The sequence below is a fragment of the Protomyctophum parallelum genome, assembly GCF_964188405.1.
Source record: "Protomyctophum parallelum genome assembly, chromosome: 8".
Taxonomy (NCBI): domain Eukaryota; kingdom Metazoa; phylum Chordata; class Actinopteri; order Myctophiformes; family Myctophidae; genus Protomyctophum; species Protomyctophum parallelum.
Genome location: NC_139703.1, coordinates 31,277,768 through 31,298,101, shown reverse-complemented (window position 1 = coordinate 31,298,101; position 20,334 = coordinate 31,277,768). Strand labels below are relative to the sequence as shown.

The following is a 20,334-nucleotide window of genomic DNA, read 5'->3' as shown; positions in this document are numbered from 1 at the left end:
TTAGGTCTCGGCTGAGCAGACCTAGGCTATGATCACAGTCACTGTTGGGGGACAATGTCCGTCCCCATCTCCATGACCTTTTTAATCCAGGACACATAATGAGAGACGCGGATGAAGATGTTGGGTTGTCCCGGGTGTCCACAGCGCCTCATGGGGATGATGACTCCCTCCAGCACCCAGCAATCACTGTTGGGACAAACCAAAGGTCCCCCATAGTCCCTCTGTAGGGGAGACACACAGTTCAATTATACACGTGTGACTGTGTGATTATCTTATTATAATTAATCTTTTGAAGTGCCTTCAAATTTGACTTGTCCATTGGACAAGTGACTCTTGGTTTCACTTTTTCTGTGACACTTCTAGCAGCTAACAATATTGCCATTCCGTTTCAGGAAAACCGAACCTCGTGTTATTCTGTATTTCTTTAAAAAACTACCCTACATCACATATTTATATTTATTTTAAACCTGTCTGTGATTTTACATACATTTTATGTATTCCAAATAGACAGCCATAGATCGGTCCGATCCATGTACGGTTAGCAGACCGACCTTGTCTGCATTTAAACTTGTAACACTGCGTGTGTACTCACCCAATAATTAATTCCTAATACTTTGGAGTCGTTTTGGAGACTAGTTTCATATCCATTTGAAAGTTCTGGCAGAAAAAAATATATATCTCCACAACATTTCAAAATGTTATTTGGGAAACACAAAGGTATGGGGCACACAATTGTACACCAATCATACGCACCTGTCAATTGTGTACCCCATTACGTTTGTGCTTCCCACATCGATTGTTCCCAATGGAAGTTTTTATATTTTCAGTCCAGCAGTCTTTTCAGGTCCGGCCTCACTGTTGTCTGTGTTAATCTTGTGTTAATCTTGTGTAAAAGTGGCAATGTTTTCTGCCAGAACTTTCAAATGGATGAAACTAGAGCACAATATCTGACTCGAAGTATTTAATTTATTTAATTATTAGGTGAGTACACACGCAGTGCTACAAGTTTAAATGCCGACGAGGTCCGTCTGCTAACATGTAACGATGATGGTGTAGTAAGTGTATCTCCAAATTAAAATTATTTTGTTTTTTGTTTGTAAATTAGTGCCCTATACTTTGTGAGGTTTCCACCCGTCACCATCAGAGACGATATGTATTTCTAACCACATCGTCCCTAGTTTGGCCTTCATCATAATTTGAACAAATCTGCAAACATTAAGCGAACATCTGAATCTGAAACGGTTTCATTGTCACATGATCATACTATAGGTGTAAAGAGGGGAATGAGGGAAATGTAACCAGGCCTCCCTGAACCCTGGTCAGAATCCTCAGTGTGTGGCCACCCACATACACATAATGATAACACAATCTGTGTCAAGTTTATGGACTGCACTTGTTTCACTACAGTATATTTATTAGGCATCGATGGACAATAAGATAATATCAATGTAGCCTCGTTCCCAGCCTTACTCATCTGCGAAGAGAAAAGCCTGGTCACGAGTTTCACGACCTAAGGCAGAGAGTGTTCTGCTGGAAGTGTCAAGCCGGAACATCAGTCGGACGTCTTTCCCCCGGATACATTATTTTCCGACCGATCACAACACTCGTTTCATTCACAGAGAACGTAAATAGATTTGTAAAGCGGCAACGTCATTTCCTTTGGTGGTAAGGTAATTCAGCCAAAATGCTGCTACTTCCGTTAAACCACTCAACCGGCCAAGTCTTGCCCAGCATGATATCAATGGAGGATAACATAAGGTGGCTAAAATAGTCATAAACCACCACAGTTTGCCAGCCATGGGTATGGAACCCAGCCTGGCGGAGACCTGTGCTCTAAGGAGCATACTTTTCTAGTTTGATCAGTGATTATGCCTACCTCGCATGCGCCCACCCCACCCTGGGAAGGAGCTGGTGATCATGCCTACCTCGCATGCGCCCACCCCACCCTGGAAGGAGCTGGTGATTATGCCTACCTCGCATGCGCCCACCCCACCCTGGGAAGGAGCTGGTGATCATGCCTACCTCGCATGCGCCCACCCCACCCTGGAAGGAGCTGGTGATTATGCCTACCTCGCATGCGCCCACCCCACCCTGGAAGGAGCTGGTGATTATGCCTACCTCGCATGCGCCCACCCCACCCTGGAAGGAGCTGGTGATCATGCCTACCTCACATGCGCCCACCCCACCCTGGAAGGAGCTGGTGCACATCTCGTTGTCTCGGACGCGACCCCGGAAGTATTTGTTGCATTCCTTATTGCTCAGAACGGGCATCTGAGCCACGTTGAGCACTGAGTCGTCTCCAGTACCTGGAAAACAGAGAGATGGAGACAGAGAGCTATAGTGTAAAGAAGTACATTTACTTGAGTACTTAACTACATTTTATGAACATCTGTACTTGGGCATTCATATTTCTTGGATACGTATACTTTCACACGCCTACATTTAGTAAAAGGTATAGGGTACATTTTCTTTGGTTAAAATAAGTGTTATATACTGTATATACTAGGGCCTTACCATTGATTGGGAGGGAATTATTAACGGATGATCTTTGGAAGTTGGGTTGAATTTGGGCACAAAATTTATGTTATTACATAAGATAGATAGATAGATAGATAGATAGATAGATAGATAGATAGATAGATAGATAGATAGATAGATAGATAGATAGATAGATACACTGCATGTCTGGCACAGCAAAGGAGGTGGTGGAGGAGAGGAGTACGTGTGTCACCCGCATGCAGTTTAAACGTTAGCGGTGGTGGTAGAAAGAACAGGAGAGAATTGGTAGGCGACCGTGTTCAATATTCCGAAATTCCGATGCTGCCTGTCTGCCACGCACCCCACAGAAATGTTCCCCGTGTGGCTCTGATGCGAGACGCGGTCTAATTCCAAAGGGGGAGGTGTCGCGTGTCGGTGCGGTGGACAGGGCAAGGGGAGTGTTGCAACGAAAACGGTGACCCATACATTAATCTGTGTCCCTCCCAACATGTGTGATGCGTGATCTGCGGGAAGATGGCGAGTGTAGGAGTTGTTGTTTGGCGAAAATGAAGTAAATTAAAATAGTGGGAGCAAATGGTGGTGCTGGCAAGCAGTGTACATTGAGGCTGTCCATGCGTCGTGGCGTTGTGAGATGGGCTAAGGAAGGTCTTAGATTATTTTTTTAAATGTAGGAGAAAGAAATGGGATCTTTTTTACTCTTACTTTAAAAAATTGGTCTGTGACCCACAAATGGGTCCCGACCCACTACTTGGGTACCACTGATGATGATGATGATTTTTATTAACATTATGCTTTTATATTGCAGTTTCATCAAGGATATGATGCAGACAATTCAGGACCAAAGAATGATTTCCATTGCACTTGCCTTTAGTCTCGCCCCAGCCAGCGATCTCACAATACTCTCCCTCTGGTACGATGTAGCGCTCAGGTGGAAGACAGATTTGAGAAACACGGTCATTAATTTGGACGGCGCTAGGGGGGGAAATAATTCATAGGAAAATAAAAGGTGCTGTAAGTGACAATGTTTTATATGTTAAATAGTTTCCAATATGAATCATTGCTACACAGTGTTTGTTCAGTAAGAGGAATATTCCCAACTCTTATCTCCAACAGAAAATACATTTTCAGGTTGGGATACCTATTTCATCATGGGACACAAAATTGGAGCTGAAATTGGTTCTCTCTCCTTTTTGTCTCGCCCCCTAGAGGCCGGAAGTTGACTAACAGCACTAGTACATCTGTGGCCAAGTTAAATACATGTGTACTGATTTAGAAGGCATTTGTAATCGCCCTCAGGTTTTAAAGGGTTAATGGGTTAAATAGTACAAAATAATACTTTTATATTTCATATGACAAAGTATATAGGGCTTAACCCATTCTGGGCTGGAACCCCTTTTGGTGTTTTAACATTATGTTACACTTTAGCTATTGAAAAATAGCAGATCTAGAAGCTCATAGCGTGGCACAGAGTGCCGCACTACGAGCTTGTAGGTCTGCTATTTTTTCTTAATCGTGAAAATGTGGCACACATCTTTGAATGATATATTATTTCACAGCGAACGTTTTTAACTAAAGTCTTTGCTTCTGGGGAGTCCCTGGAACAACATATTTTCAGATGGGGGTCGGTGGCCAAATACATTAATTCTGGGGGTCCTTGCCATGAAATATTGAGCACCACTGATTAAAAACATGAGGTATTTCAGAAAATGTTCGACGTCAGGCCTAAGGAATGTCCCTCTCTGTTTGTTTTTGTTTTGTTATGTACAGTCCAGACTGTGATAATACCCACTATTCCAGCTGCAGCATGACCAGCTGAGACTCTGAAGGTCCACAGATGATCTTGGTGAGAGGGATGTTCTGCACGTCGGGCTCTCCGTCTTGGGGATCACGGAACAACGTCCCCATCGTCGCAGAGTACCCTGGGAGGTCCACGTAACTGTAGCGCACGCACACACACACACACACACACACACACACACACACACACACACACACACACACACACACACACACACACACACACACAAATAAATACACATTTTATTCACAGGTGAATGTGAACAAAATGTGAAAAACAATGCAAACATTTTCTCGGTTGTAAATGGATCATGTTTACCAGGAGGAGAAGCACTGCTTGGTGCTGATCACCCATCTGGGGTTAACCAGTGATCCTCCGCAAAAATGGTTTCCTTTCCTGGATACAGGGGAAACAGATAGGTCACTAGGGCTTGGCAAGCCCTACCTGTACATTAGAAAATATCTAGAAGCTGTTATTCTGTTACCTGTTATTTTCAAAAGATGTTTGTATACATTTTATTCATTCATTTAAGAACTACTTTTGGTACTTTAGTACTGATACAGTATTGATACTTTTACTTTAAGTAAAACATTTGCGTACTCTTTGCACCACTGGTTTGAACCCTAAAGGCTCCCAGCCCTATGTCTGGGGTCATATACAGTAGCTCTGTCTGAGGCCCAGCGCTGCTTCTCCCTGACTGACCTGTCTCTGAGGCTCACTGTCCACGGAGAGTTCCCAGGGACTCCATTCACAATGCGCAGCATGGTCCTGGGCAGGCGATCATCTCTCTTCCCGCACTCGCTGAACTCTGGGTTCTCTTGTTCCCCAAAGCGCACATGACAAGACACAGGCACGAGAATGGTTCAGACTCATTAAAAGACAGACAGACAGACAGACAGACAGACAGCCACAGACAGACAGCCACAGACAGACAGACAGACAGACAGACAGACAGACAGACAGACAGACAGACAGACAGACAGACAGACAGACAGACAGACAGACAGACAGACAGACAGACAGACAGACAGACAGACAGACAGACAGACAGACAGACAGACAGACAGACAGACAGACAGACAGACAGAAAGAAAGAAAGAAAGAAAGAAAGAAAGAAAGAAAGAAAGAAAGAAAGAAAGAAAGAAAGAAAGAAAAGAAAGGCATAATGAGGTTCATTTTAGGTTGGTATTGTTATTCATGGTTCGGCTCGTATGCCTTCAGAAACTAACCTGCTGGTATAATTGTTGGTTTTTTCTCTCCAGCTGTTCAAAAACAAGAAACAGATGAATCGTTAAATTGCCTGTCAACACAGAAGAGCTTCTGATGGATTTGCACTTTCTGAAGGGAGGTATTTTGATGAGTGTGTAGAGCATTTGTATGCCCCCCCCCCCCCCCATATGAGGGGTATAGTAAGAGAGAGCAGTGTTCTATATTATACCACATTGCTTGATAGCACAGTAGTCAAACTCCGTTTTGGGATCAGTGGTGTAGCACCACGGTCCATGCTGGTCGCCATCTGGGTTACGGCAGTAATTCTCTGTCAGGTTGGCCTCAGGGTGGGTCCTTGGGTTGATCCTGGAAGATCATACACCAAGCTTTGAATCTTTAAAGAAATCACAGGAATCACTCGTCCATGACCGTAACAATGTTTAGGTCAGCGATTCTCAACATTTTCTAGAACAGGGCCCATTATCGCAAAAGCTTTTGCGGCCCACCCATAATGTCCACTTAACACGGCAGCCGATATGGGTGGTTCACAGGTTGAGAACCCCTAGTTTAGGTCATGATAATTACTTCGCTGTTTTCCTAGGCTGTGAAAACCACCATTGCATTTACGGAGAGCCATGAGGCTCATTGGGCCTGAGCCTATCTCCTGTTTCTGTAGCGTGAGGCAGCTTGATACAAGTACATACAAGTAAATATAAGTACACCCAACTGGACATGACGGATGATGCTAGTACTGTATGTAACTGGACATGACGCTAGTACTGTATGCAACTGGACATGACGCTAGTACTGTATGTAACTGGACATGACGCTAGTACTGTATGTCGCAGAGAATGACCCCAGGGTCTATGTGTATGACCCGGCCGGGGATGGAACACCGACCTCCCAGTCTCAGGGCACGCTCTAACCACAAGGCCTCGTGGCCTTGTACATCTTATTATAGGCTGCTTAATTAGTACAATACAAGCATAGAATAATTCCATAATTTGATAATAAAACCGAGTAACAAAGAATGAGCCATGAATGTAATACTATACTATATGTAAGTGTGTGGCATGGTACAGTAGGTCAGCTGCTAGAGCACACGGTTCTGAGTTTAATCCCAGGCAGTGCCAACTCAGTGTATGAGCAGCATGGCATGGCTTGGTGTGCCGTGAATACCGAGAGCGGATGGTAGGTGTTGCACCCCACCTCAACAGTCCATTTCCCAGGGGACTCCTAGGAACAAAAAAAGAAGGAATACTCACGGGGGCGTGGCACGGTCTCCTGCGGGAGGTTTGCACATGCGCAGTGTAAACTGCGATGATAGAGTGATCCAGCAGCGGCAATAGCTTTGCTTCTCCCCCGACAGATGTTTTTTATTATTATTACAGCCTACTGCTGCACAAGTTTGGGCATTGTGACATAGTCAATCAAATGTGTCTTTGTATACTGTAGAAAAGCATTTATGTGTTTAGGTGTTGTGACCTGATTGTGAATGTGAACAGTGCACACTGCGAAAATCAGCCCCCATCAACAAAGAGTCTAAGACAGTTATGGAAAGTAATATTATTAAGCATTGGAACATACATTTTATTTCAGTTTTAATATGTCCATTCATTTCATGTTATAATATATATTTGCATATCTGATCTTAAATATGGGGCCAGAGCCCTCTATGTGTCGCCCATCAGACTTCTATTTCCCTCTTGGACCAAACACACGCTGTATTAGCAACTCTGCTCGCAGTTTGTGCTTACACTGCCCATGTGCCACCATGGACATATAAACATAGACGCCCTTTCCGGCTGTGGAGCGTATGTGCTCAAGGGAGGGCAAAACGTTCCCGAGATTCTTTGCGAAGCACCGCAGAAGCATGAGCGTGCGTCACAGAGCGCATGTTCGGTTCTGTAAGTCCCGGAAAAGATGCGCTGTGATTGGCCAGTAATCACTTGAGTGGCAGCGTGACGTAACATGCCTTCCACACTTCCGGCGTATTTTACCAGTGTAAATTCATCCGCCCCTCCTTCAACACACATCGCTCCAACGATGCAGCTATCTATTTTTTTAATATCTATGCATACCACGGCCTGTGAGTATTCCTTCTTTTTTGTTCCTAGGAAGACTAGCGAATTGAAAGGGGGACGGGATTCTCGGCCGATACCAACAATAAGCCACTCCTATTAATTACTTGTTTTATGCACATCAAACAATAATGGTTAATAATGTTTTAGTTCAACTCAAATCAGTAGCCCAATCTGATTACCTGGTACAGTGGTTTTCAACCAGTGGTCCGGGGACCACCAGTGGTCCTTGACGGGATTCCAGGTGGTCCCCAGTTAAATGATGGAGAGTTGATAATCAAATGGACCCTTATAGATCTTTAACTCTTGAGAGTGTAAAATGATGTAAAATGTAGAATAATTGTTATTTTGTATTTGCCTGTTCTCTCTCCTATGGCACTACATCAATACAGCATTGTGGACACAATCTTATCCAAGACAACAAAATATTCTGTTTTGGATCTGTGAGGCTATATCTCATCATCCATGGCTCAAATGCTGAATAAATGGGCCTTGATGTGAAAAGGGTTGAAAATAACTGACCTGGTACAGTATATCACACACGAGTTTGTTCAGGTTATGTGCAAGTAAGTACAGTAGAGCAGTGTTGTTCATCATACTTAGTTCTGTGAGGTGTGTTAACGTTCCATTTCTGGCACGTGATTCCCTTCCTCGTCCTGCGCACCATGCCCTGGTAGTTCCTGCCGTTTTCATGGTAGCAGTCTGAAGGAAACAACAGGGAAATAACAGCAGTATGTGAAGCACTTGAGACAGTTTAGACCAGCGGTTCTCCAACTGCTTTGCTATGTCAAGGACCCTCAAATGAATACCACGTGTATTAGGTGGTGGACCCCGATCTGATGATATGTTGTGCCAGGGACAAATCTCAAAGATTTGTGTTTTAATTTTTTCATAATAGCAGATCTACAAACTCACAAACACGTTGCAACGTGACGTGTTGTGAGCTGGGTACTGTACAGTAGATATATTTTCAAATAGACAATGTATATAGGGGTAAAGTGGTTAAATCTAATCTAAAATTATGCTATATTAACTAATTTAGCTGGGGGGCACTTGGACCCTCCTCAAGGACCCCTGGGAGACCTCATGTTGAGTCACATGAGTATAACCTAGCACGGATGATGCTCTCTTGTCCTCAGCTGCTCAACAGACTAGCACTGATAAGCACAGGAGAAGCCACTCTCAAACCCTCTCGCTTGTCCTGACCACAACCGAACAGCAGGGGGCGGCGTACCCTCAGCTTCGATGTCGTCTGCACAGCGTTTGATCTGCAGGCATAGGACCGTCCTCATCTCAGGCACAGACGTGAAGCACCAGGGAGCCTCCGATCCGTCCGGGTTACGACAGTAGTTCTCCTCCAGGCCCCTGGTTGCAATGATGTGGTAATTTGGGGAAATAGGGATTATAGGAGTCCTCTGCAATACATTTAATCCATTAAGACCTGAGGCCGATTCTACAAATTCCCTCTAAACCCGTAGTTCTTTCAGGATTGTTTTCTAAAGTGCTCAGAAATAAAAACGCTCGCCAAAGAATTCCATAGTCTGGCATTCTCTCAAAATTTGGCTCTCAATACGAAGGCATTTCGGTTGGCACCCGGGTTCTGTGCACGCACCTCTGGTCGCTAACCATGCTTTTTTACCGTCCCTTTCTGACGCATTGTTTAAAGTGTGGCATAGAAATGGTATTCACTCCTTCAAAGATCTTTATATTGATGGGTTATTTCCGACCTTTGAACAAATACGACGCAAATTCAATTTACCCCAATCACATTTCTTTAGATTTCTACAGATACGACATTTTTTAACACAACACACTGCTTCATTTCCAAACATACCTCCCAACTCATCAATGGAATCTATATTTCTACCTGACCCATTGCTCAAAGGAGGTGTTTCTATTATTTATAATTCTCTCTCATGTTTAGATAATAATGCCTCATTGGAGTATTTAAAAACTGCTTGGGAAAACGACTTAGGAATATCTATCACTGACGAGCAATGGTCTACATCTCAAAAGTTTGTGCACTCTTCTTCAGTATGTGCCAGGCACGGTCTTATACAGTTTAACATATTACACAGGTTACATTTGTCAAAGGAAAAACTCAACAGAATGTTTCCAAATGTGAATCCAGCCTGCGACAGATGTAGCCAGTCGCCGGCCACCCTAGCTCATATGTTCTGGCACTGCACTAAACTAACATCATTTTGGCAAAGTATATTTAAATCACTGTCAGACATTGTTGGAAGACCTTTTGACCCGGATCCACTGACAGCAGTTCTGGGGGTCGGGTGGACCGGGGTCAAACTGTCTACTTTCCAATATAACATGGTAAAATATGTGACTCTACTGGCTCGCAGACTGATACTGTTGAATTGGAAACAAGCACAGGTTCCCACTCACACTACACTTATGAAAGATGTTATGCACTACTTGCAATTGGAAAAGATAAAGTTTGAATTGAGAGGGAGTGAAGATAGATTTTACCAGACATGGCAACCCTTCATTGACCATTTCAATAGGTGCACGCTAACCCCTCCTACACAATAGATAACATATTAGAAAATTGGAAAGAAAAGTAAAGAAAAAAAAGGAACTGAGGATTTTATTTTATTTTATTTATTCTCATTTAACAGTTTGACTGTTTTTTACGATTAACCCGCATTTTAATCAACCCCCCTTCACTGCCGAGATTGTTGTATTACCTTTAGAGCATACGCTGAATTATTTGGGCTTTTAATCCGCGAAAATCCATCAAAAAAAGCTCCCGTGGTTTGTTATGATCTGTGTGTAGCATCCACCATCTTGGTGCACGCGGAAGACGCACACAAGATTGGTTTCAATGAGGCGTTGCACCCAATGCATTTCCATTGGCCTCAATTTCCCAGAAGCCCTAGCAGCCCACAGCATGTGACGATTTCCGGTTTCGACATCACAGCGAAGGCATCCAGTCTCATACTCCGCGACGAAGACGGATTTTCTTTTGATTCATTACATTACGGCGGATTAAACACATAAAACAAAAGGCGGGTATGTCCGATACGGCAGCGACATTAACCTGGAGTAATCCATTCAAGGCACGGAAACTGTTAAAAAGAAATGTCTGTAATTCTGTTAATTTACAACAACGTGTTGGGAAAGTTTTGAGAGCAAGAGTGTCTGTCCTGTGGTCTTTGTTTTGTTTGTCTGTTCACATTTGTCGTTGTTTAACTGTTTTTTTGTTTTTTTGTTTTTATCACATTTATATATCTTTTTTATTATGTATTGTATGTGGAATTTACATTACCTGTCTTTATCTTTCATTTTATAACTGAATAACTCATTATTATTGTCAAAGATTGTCATATAAGTTGTCATATACAAGAAATGCCTAATAAAAACAGTATTAAAAAAAATGAAATAAAAACGCTCAACATGCGCTGTAGAGTTGATTAAGTGGGTTTAAGTGGTTTTAATCCTTGATTAATTCAGTTAAAGATGAGGTTTACCCAAGGAAAGCATTTCCTTGAAATATATCAAAAGACAGTGATTGCTAATTAATTTAATATTTAAGTTTTCAAGTTTTCCCAATGTCTCTGATTTGTTAAGATGGAATTCTGTTAAATGTTAAATATGCAATGTATTTGGAATTCAACCATGCAAATATTAAAAGAAAAGGCACACAGCAAGTGTAAGGATCTACAATCTCACAACACATTGTGGTGTGTGACACATTTGCGATGTGCAACGCCATTAAGTGGTTAATTGAAACACACTCTGTGTCATTCATGTGGCGAAAATGGCAGTGCATCGGACACACGTACGCATTGTAGATTGTAGATTTGTGTGTGAGCTTAGATCAGCTATTCTTGGATCCATCGTAAATTAGCCATTACTGTCATCCCACAGAGGTCTGTGTCACTCACTTGCATTCGTATGTGTTTGGGTAGAAGGGGTGTTCGTGAGGGTACTGGGCGTCCCACCGCTGGCAGGGGATCCCCGACGTGGTCTCGTTCACCTTCCCCCGGTAGTCCTCCCCGCGGCCACGGAAACAGTTGGTTGTGTAGCTGGAGCGATGGCGCTTCTTAGGAACCACAGCTGGACACGAGAGGTGAAAATGGGTTGCATTCTCAGACACTGACGGAGCTTTGAGGGAACTTACTTGACAATTTCAACTATGATTGACATATGAGTATTTTGTGTTTTGGGTAAAGAAACATGCACTGGGTGGTGGATCCAGAGCCGTAGAAGAAAAGAATGGCGACAACGCTTTGATCTCGCCACAAAGTGGGGTGCTATGTTCTATAGTTCCAATCATCGGAACTATCCCATTGAGAATGAACTCTTCCGCATTCCATTGTTACAATGGGAGTCAACGCTAGTGTTGTCACTCTCATACTAGATCACGCTGGGCGGATCAAAACAGTAGAACAATAAATTATTCCTCTCTTATTGGGTCTCAGGCAGCAGAACAACCCTAGCATGTTGTTCTCTGTCATGGAACCTGCAGTCCACTAGCCTCGGAAACCCAGACAAGCGGTCCACAGACTTGGACATCCTCTCTGTCCCCAAAACAAACAAGCAAACCGTTGGAGACAGAGGCTTCAATGTGGCAGGCCCCCCACCCTGTGGAACTCTCTCCCAATAGAGATTAGCCTGAAGAAGGCAATATTATCTGTCCGAAATGTTGGTGTCTCTGTGTCCTCATTAAAACGCAAAATGCATTGGCAGCTATGAGTGTGCGACTATACATTATTTTCACTCAGTATTAACTCTCCCGTTGGCTGTGCATCCTTTTGCTTATAGTGCCTTGAGAAGACACCTATTCTCTCAAGGCTTATGGCATATAGTTGTTTGTTTGTTGGTTGTTCATTTTATAAAGCGTCCATGAAAGGCTCTATACAAAATGAAAGCTATTATTAGAAAAACAAATCAAATTTTCACACCAGAAAGAACTATAATCCAATATTGTGGAATTTATTCTGTAACATTTGAGCTTTTCCTCAGACGTTAGGGATACTCAGTGCCAGCAGCCCTATACCGTAGGTCAAGGAGAGACTCCACCTTCACTTGTGTGAAATGTCAGCATGTTGGTTCCATTTGTACACTCTCAGAGTTACGGAGGTCCATGGAATTAAACAAAAAGGTTTGAGAAGTCAATGTCTTACTGCACTTGCTGATCTCACAGTTCTCTCTCTCCACATCAGTCTCTGTGGTATAACACCAGGGTACTGGGGATGCATCAGGATTACGGCAGTAGTTGTCATCCAAACTCTTATCTGGATACCTGGAAAACAGAGTTCAGTCATTGAAGAGTGCAAACTGACTGTGGAAAGTGGACAGACTAAGTAGTGTAATGGTTGGTGTGGAGAGTTTGCCAAAACAAGCTTAGGCTAGGCTTGTCATGGCAATGAATTGGCTGATTTGGGCCAGAGCCTTTTCTGGTGGTTCTGGACAACCGCCTATCCGACCGACAAATGAAATGAAGTCGGTGGGTCGAACGGTTCTTGAGATACGTGGAATACAGACGTACGTACTGGTACGTACATACAGAGAGTCGGTGCATTTATTGTAAGATGTATGTCAAAACAGTGGAGATGTTTTACCTAATATACCAAACTGTCTGTGCCCCAAGCACACCAACGGGCAAGGCAAAATATCAGGGCACACCTGTATTCATAGTTAAAAAAATATATATATATTCAGCAAAGATATTTGGTGTAGACGGGGGACCCCAGGAGACACCTTTCAACAAAGTATACAGGGGTTAAGCAGTTATGAGCAGTAGTAGTACCTTGAAACAACTTTACAAACACAGCTTGCTTGAAGAAGTTTCTGGTCAACGTGGCACACTGAAAACAAAAACCTTCTGCCAATAATGTCAGCAATTATATTTGTTTTCTCCTCAATGACCTCCCTTTGAAAAACAATTATTTTTTCTATGCTTTTTGTGATTAATACTGCTTTGTTAATTTAAATGTATTGACTTTATTCATATTTAAATTATTAAACACCTGGCTGGTGTCAGCAGCCAAATCATTTATTGTCAATTAATTATCATGGTTGGGTCGTAACAAGCACGGTTCGGTAATCTGGGGTCAAGGCTGAAAACTTTGTGCACCGTGACTTACTGTATACAAAATATAAGAAATAATATCTGGCATGTACTGTACACATAAACGTGCTTTTTCCGGTAATTCACAAAATCCCAATTATAATTTGGCCTATATCAGCCACTTAAATTAAAGTTGTTGGCCGGGGTCCCCCAGTGGTCTATACTAGGGTGTGCTCCTTTATCCCCTCTACACCACATTTCTTTGCTGAAAATAGCTCTGCGAATAGATCAATTTTCACTTATTTTCGTGTTTAATATTTTTTGTTTTTGTTTACGTTTCTATTATAACCCACCTTGAAGGGACAATGAGCTTGTAGTTTGCTATTTTAGAAACAAATTGAAAGAAGATGTTCTACATTCTAATAATCAGGGTTAGTACAGTAGCACCTCCAGAACCTAGCTGTGTAATATGTTACACAACAGTATGGTTTTCTTCCAGTTCCTGTAGTCGAGCTAATAGAGCTAATAGTCATCAAGTATAAACACTGTATAAACACTTTGTATAAAGTATAGTGTTGTATAAATACTTTTCGGGCTGGTAGATATGCTGATGAGGATGCTGCTGGTCCCATCTCTGACACTCTCTGCCACTCACTGTGTGGTCCACTTGTCCCCTGTAGTCCTCTCCATTACATGTAATGCACACCTCTGTATAAGGACAATACTCCGTTACATGTAACAGTGTTTCTATGCAGGTCCGTGTGGGTCTACTGCACCTGCTTGCAATCTGGTTGAGTTGCTGGCTGGCTGGCTACACACCTGAATGGTTTTGTTTTTGTTACTGTTTTAATTGCTGTGTCTGATAATCCCATGTGGGATGGGTCAAGAAATTGTCCGGATACGAAAATAAAATATTAATTCATTCATTCATTCATTCATTAATTCAGTACCTTTGTAAGGACACTACACATGCATGTAAGAGTGCATTACATGCATTCCTGTAGAGTACATGCAACGTGAATTAACTGACAGGTCTGAACAATGCTGTCGAGAAAAAGTGGACAACAGAAAAAGAGCGAGATTTTCATTTCAAAACCGGTCCTAAGATACCCACATTCATAATACCCACATTCTACATGTTCCCAGAAATACATAAAAATGCAGTTAATCCTCCGGGCCGACCCATTATCAGTGGCATATATTCCATTTCTGAACCAGCTTCTCAATACATTGACCTCTTTATCAAAGATCTTTGATCTTCCAACATAAAAGACAACACAATGGATGGCAATAGAGTACAGCCAGGAAGAAATCTAAACAACTTTTGAAGCCATCGTCAGGGGAGCTGCATAACAACAATCTTCCATAAGAACACAGGCCGTAATACGATTTTGCGAACTGACAGCTTTCACTCCCCTCACCTTAATCGCTAAAAACATTACCTACGGAAATGTCAGCATCTCCGACGCATCTGTGACAAAGCAGAGGATTTCTGCTTTGCACTGATTTGCCATGCAACTCCTTGCAACAAAACAGTTTTAAGTTCAATGCAACTCCTTGCAACTGCCATTGGGGATAAAAGTACTTGCATGTTGCAAGGAGTTGCATGTCGAATCATGGAGCTGTCGCTTATTAGAGCATGGGTACAAAGACCAAGAGTTAAAAACATCATACCACAAGGGTAAATCTATGGACAGAAATACTCTTTTGTGTAAAAAAACTAAAAATACCACACAACCCAAATGTCTATTTTTATGTCAATTTACTGTATAGTAAACGGTCTATCCAGAGCCGTAACATCATTAAACTTCCTGGAGTATATAGTACTCTACACACGGGTCACTGTGTGAGAGCCCCTAGCCCCCTACCCTACACACAGGACACGCTTATACAGCCATTTACCATCAAAGGCTTCCTTGCTACATAAACCTGTTGGTAATTGTCTCCAACAGGCCGAAGGCATGGGGAGAGAGTATGTTTTGCACTCCGTCCGTCCATGTGTGTGTCTGTCCGTGTGTCCGTCCATCCGTCCGTCTGTGGACAGCTAATCTCCGACACCGTTGGCTTGATCGCAGCCATACTCTGCACACACACGCTCCCTGAATGCCACAGCTGAACCTCTGCCCCAAGGTTTTCACATTGGCCTCTTATAGCGCCACCAGGAGGCCGCTTTGGGCAAAACATTTTTTTGGACAGTACACCTACAGATTTGGTCCAAACATCACGCAACTTGGTACACAGTCTCTCTAGAGCCTTTCAACGAAACGGGTCTTTCAGATTTTTCAGACTCCATCCTGATTGGCTAAGATTGGCTGATTGGTTTCAAACCAAACGCCGCAAATCATGAACACGTCGTGTGATTTCTGTGAAATTGTGCACGCACATTCCCACTAGGCCGAGGAAGAAATGCCATTGGAACATTTTCAACTCAGCCTCATGGTGGCGCTATAACTGGCCAATTAGTGTTTTTACCTCTACCTGCATGGATCTGTGTGAAACTTTGTATGCACACTCCCTAGAGGCCAAGGAAAAACCTGTGAATTTTTCACATCTGCTCTATATAGCGCCACCAGGAGGCCGTTATGTAAAACACATTTTCTAATATTACTCCTTCAGATTTTATCCACATTTCACGCAAATCGGTACATGCTCTCCATAGTCATGTGATCAAGATGGGTTTGTTTTATTTCTCATAATCCATCCTGATTGGCTACGATTGGCTTCTAAAGTTTTCAGGAGTAGCCCGCTTTGTACCCGTGTTTATATTACTCCTAAACATCACACACACTCCTATCCTCCTGGTGGAGACCTGTGCCTTGGGACCTGGGCACTTTTTCTAGTTTCTCCTGTGGTCACTCTAGCAATGTACCTAAAACAAACAATTTTTCTGATCTGTTTACAGCTTTAGGATTAAGACAGTGATGTATATGTGAACAGAGTGGGGTGTAGGGTACGGTACCATCTTTGCAGTGCGGGATGTTGCAGCTCTCGTAGCGGCGTTCTGGGTCGGTGGTGTAGCACCATGGCCCGATGCGGTCCCCATCTGGGTTCCTGCAGTAGTTCAACTCCAGGCCGTTACTAGCCGTGGGGGTCCACCTGCAGCAGATGGAGAGGCCGCCTTTTAAACAACCCCAGGACTAGAAGTGACACAAGGATAACAACACAGCTCAGAGGATTGGTCTCACCTGTGGTCGTGGGGGAACTTTGACCACCACTGCTGGCAAGTGTGTCCACTTCTGGTCGTGAAGACTTTGCCTCTGTAATCTTCACCTTTGCCTACGATGCACTTCCGTACATACACTTCAGGATGAAAGAACATCATTTAATTTCAAACTTTTATTTAAAGGAGCACTTCACTCAAATAACGAATTAGTTATTTTCTATCAATTACACACCCCATGAAGCCTTGAATTCATTGATGTTTTTTCGCATTCCTAAGCCAATAAGATGACCGGCGGGAGACTCAAAGAGGAGAAGACTCAAGAGTCTCCTATACTGAGTCTCCTATACTGACCGATGACCCGGTCGTCGAATTATTGGCTCAGGAATTTGACAAAAACAAAAAGTCATGGGGTGTGTGACTGTAATTTTTGGGGGTGAACTACTTGAAAGGTACTGGGGTTATACTCTCATTGACAGTGAAGTTGAGCGAGCAAAATATAAACAATGGCAGTCGGCACACAATGAAAAAATACCTTAAAATAAAAGACATAGACAGGAAGACGCGTGAAAACAATAACTTTCACTAGATACTAATATGAAATACTAAGTAGGTTAAAACACTACAAATAGATACACAATAGAGCGTGGTCATAGACTAGTTACTGTGAAAACAAAACTTTAAAGTGTGTTGAAGGGCATTCTTCCAGGAGTCTCGGGGGCATTAAAAGAAAAAGAGGATTTGCTAAACTCGGTGTGAGCCCTGGGGATTAGAAGTAAAGGTAAGAGATATCAACCCACACAGCAAACAGTTCACGCACTGCTGGGAACCTTTAGTAAACATTTTGTGACTCATCTCATCTCACCCTTCTTCTCGTACAGGTCACAGTTGACATTGCGCTTGACCTCTGCGTTGCTGCCGTCGCCCACCCAGGGCAGGTGCTTACAGGAGATGACAGGACGGGTCTCGTAGTTGAAGGCTCTAGGGTTGAGGGATGTTTTTCACAGTCATGTTTTTGCATTCCAAGAGTGGTGGAAAAAGTTATACTTTTTCTTTCTTTTCTTTTTTTTTACGTAAGTAAAAGTATCATTATACTGCAATGTAGAAACACACTCAAATTGCACTTGAGTAAAAGTACAAAAGTATTGGCATCAAAATATATACCAGTACCAAAGTAAAGTAAAGTTTGTAGATCGGCTATTTTCAAATAATTTAAGTGGAATAGTAGTAAGTACAGTACTTAGTACAGTTAGAATAGTCACATGTTTCTTTACAGCATGGCTTTGCAAGAGGCTGGCACAGTCTGTGTGTGTGTTAAAAATGTTGCAGATCGACAAGCTCAACACTATTGACTATTCTAACAATGTGTTTCAACATCATGAATACAGTAGGAAATCAATGCTTGTGCGCTTGATCCGGTACAGTACTTGAGTACATGTACTTAGTTACTTTCCAGACCCATGTATTCCACTCAGTAGTAAGTACTGTGTGAACCCTGGCATCCTTATTCTTGGCATGTCAAAACATTCAGATAAAGATTGGTGAAAGTTCACAGACAATAGCAGATCAATACAAGCTCACGACGCATTGTGAGGTTGTAGATTGGCTATTGTTGACAAAGAGATTTGTAGAGGGAAACATTTGTGCCCCAAATAAATTGTTATTTAAAGGCATAGCCTAGCCTATGTAACTCTTATTTATCAGCCACTGGAGTAGTGTGGTGGTGTTTACTTGCAGAGGTTCATCGCCCTGTTTTGGCGTTTTCACTGTTTGTTTTTGGTAGACAGGGACATTTTTGGGCAACCAAAATAAACAGCGAAAACACCAAAAATAGTGAAAAGTGAAAGGTAAGTGTACCAGTTTCTGCACTACTCCCGTCACCCGTGGCTGATGATGACTGCTTGTATAGAGGGTATGCGCATGCATAACGTGAGTGGTAAATCGAGTGGCAAAGTGAGTTTGGATGTATAGGCTGTCAAGGCCAGAATGAAGTTTTTTGCTACTCAGTAGGCATTCCCGCAAAACGTCCGGGTATGATGATGATGTCACACGCATTACCCTCTATAGATGGACATGTTTGGCAAAGTTACATACTTATGCCTTCAAAGGACCATGGTCTGAAAGGTTCGTTCCAGTATGGAACAAAAAATGGTTCTTAGATGGCATCACTCTGAGTCTGAAGAAGAACCAATGTCGGTTCCAGTTGGCACCTTTTTTTAGAGTGGCATATAGGCCCCTAGGGACCCCGGGCAACAAAATGCATGGAGTTTGTTGTGGTTAATGGCCTTTCGAGGAGTATAGGACAAATCCTACCGGCACTCTAATGACTGTGCGCATCTAGCGGAGCAGTCCTCCAGGCCCAGGCCTGTGAGCATGACAACCCGAGCAGAATTCCAGGATGTGGGAACCAGCTCCCTCCCCTCTGAGCGCTGGAAGTCATTCAGTGCACTGCGATGCCCTGGAGTGTGCAATGGAACAAGACAAGTACACACTACTTATGGCACTATAACACAGCACTGATCCATTTTGTTGTTGGCAGGTGCTCCCATGCAGGGATATATATCAATGTATTTCCTTTTTGTGCCTATTTTGCCATTGCAAAATAAAGACTAAACCTAGCCTATACACTATGCAGTATGCACATTATTGGTACATCAACATTTGGGAATGAGCCTGCACACATATAACCTTTGGACCAAGAATTTGCAAATGTTTGTGAAGCTAGTAAAGCAGCCTGCCCTTTACAGGATAACATCATTAATTATCGAATTACTGTCGTACTTCAAATAAGTACAATAATTAACACACATGTCCTAATCCTAACCCAAGCCACTATTTCCCAAATAATAATAAAAAAAAATAGGCTGGTTCACTTATTTGTTATCACAACATAACATTACAATACAACAACAAAGGGATGCTACAATGTATAGGCCTTAATATTACACATAACAGAGTGCTCAGTGTAAAATATAAACATCTAAATAAATATTTCTAGGTTAGGCTACAATGAATTGCAAAACCTTACCCAGTGCCAGTCCGTTGAAAATTGCCACAATACAGAATACTAAGTGCTTCATTGTTCCTCTTGTCAATGATCAATGTGGGAGAAAAAACTAAAATAAAAGCGTTCCTCTGACGTTTCGTTTTACAAAATAGTCCCAATATGTCGGCTAACGAGACGGCATAATGACACAGGACAGAGACAGAGATTACCTAACCAAAACTACAGTGGGAGGCGTGAAAAGCCACGGTGTTGTAGTAAGCTATCATCTAGTATAGATAATAAGGCTTTGCCTTATAAAACACGTACAGACCAGCCACAAACGAACATTGATCAAACAGAGGGCCATATTCCGGAAAACCCAACACCAATCAATACGTGCATTAATCATTAATGAAGGAGAAAATCACGAAATGTGTCTTTCATTTTACATTATTTCTCCCCGCATAGGCCTACACTATATTCCTTCTGATAACAACATTATGGCACCACAAGTCTACAATTGTTGTTTTTGTTCCTTGGATAGAAGAGAGCGGCTGTCAATAGAATAAA

At 42.6% G+C, this 20,334-nt stretch overlaps 1 protein-coding gene across 1 annotated transcript; it reads right to left on the bottom strand.

Annotated features, from left to right (window-relative positions):
• Positions 1–38: 38 nt before the first annotated feature.
• On the bottom strand, positions 39–19,966 carry mst1 (macrophage stimulating 1; the record flags this gene model as incomplete). The annotated part of the gene is made up of 18 exons (XM_083771117.1): positions 39–221; positions 2,167–2,306; positions 3,365–3,471; positions 4,289–4,435; positions 4,616–4,693; positions 5,000–5,114; positions 5,527–5,559; positions 5,736–5,872; positions 8,187–8,289; positions 8,822–8,952; positions 11,490–11,661; positions 12,732–12,850; positions 14,206–14,326; positions 16,578–16,714; positions 16,804–16,918; positions 17,644–17,759; positions 19,092–19,269; positions 19,957–19,966. 18 exons carry the CDS (start codon positions 19,964–19,966, stop codon positions 39–41), a joined length of 2,142 nt encoding a protein of 713 aa, XP_083627243.1.
• Positions 19,967–20,334: the final 368 nt, after the last annotated feature.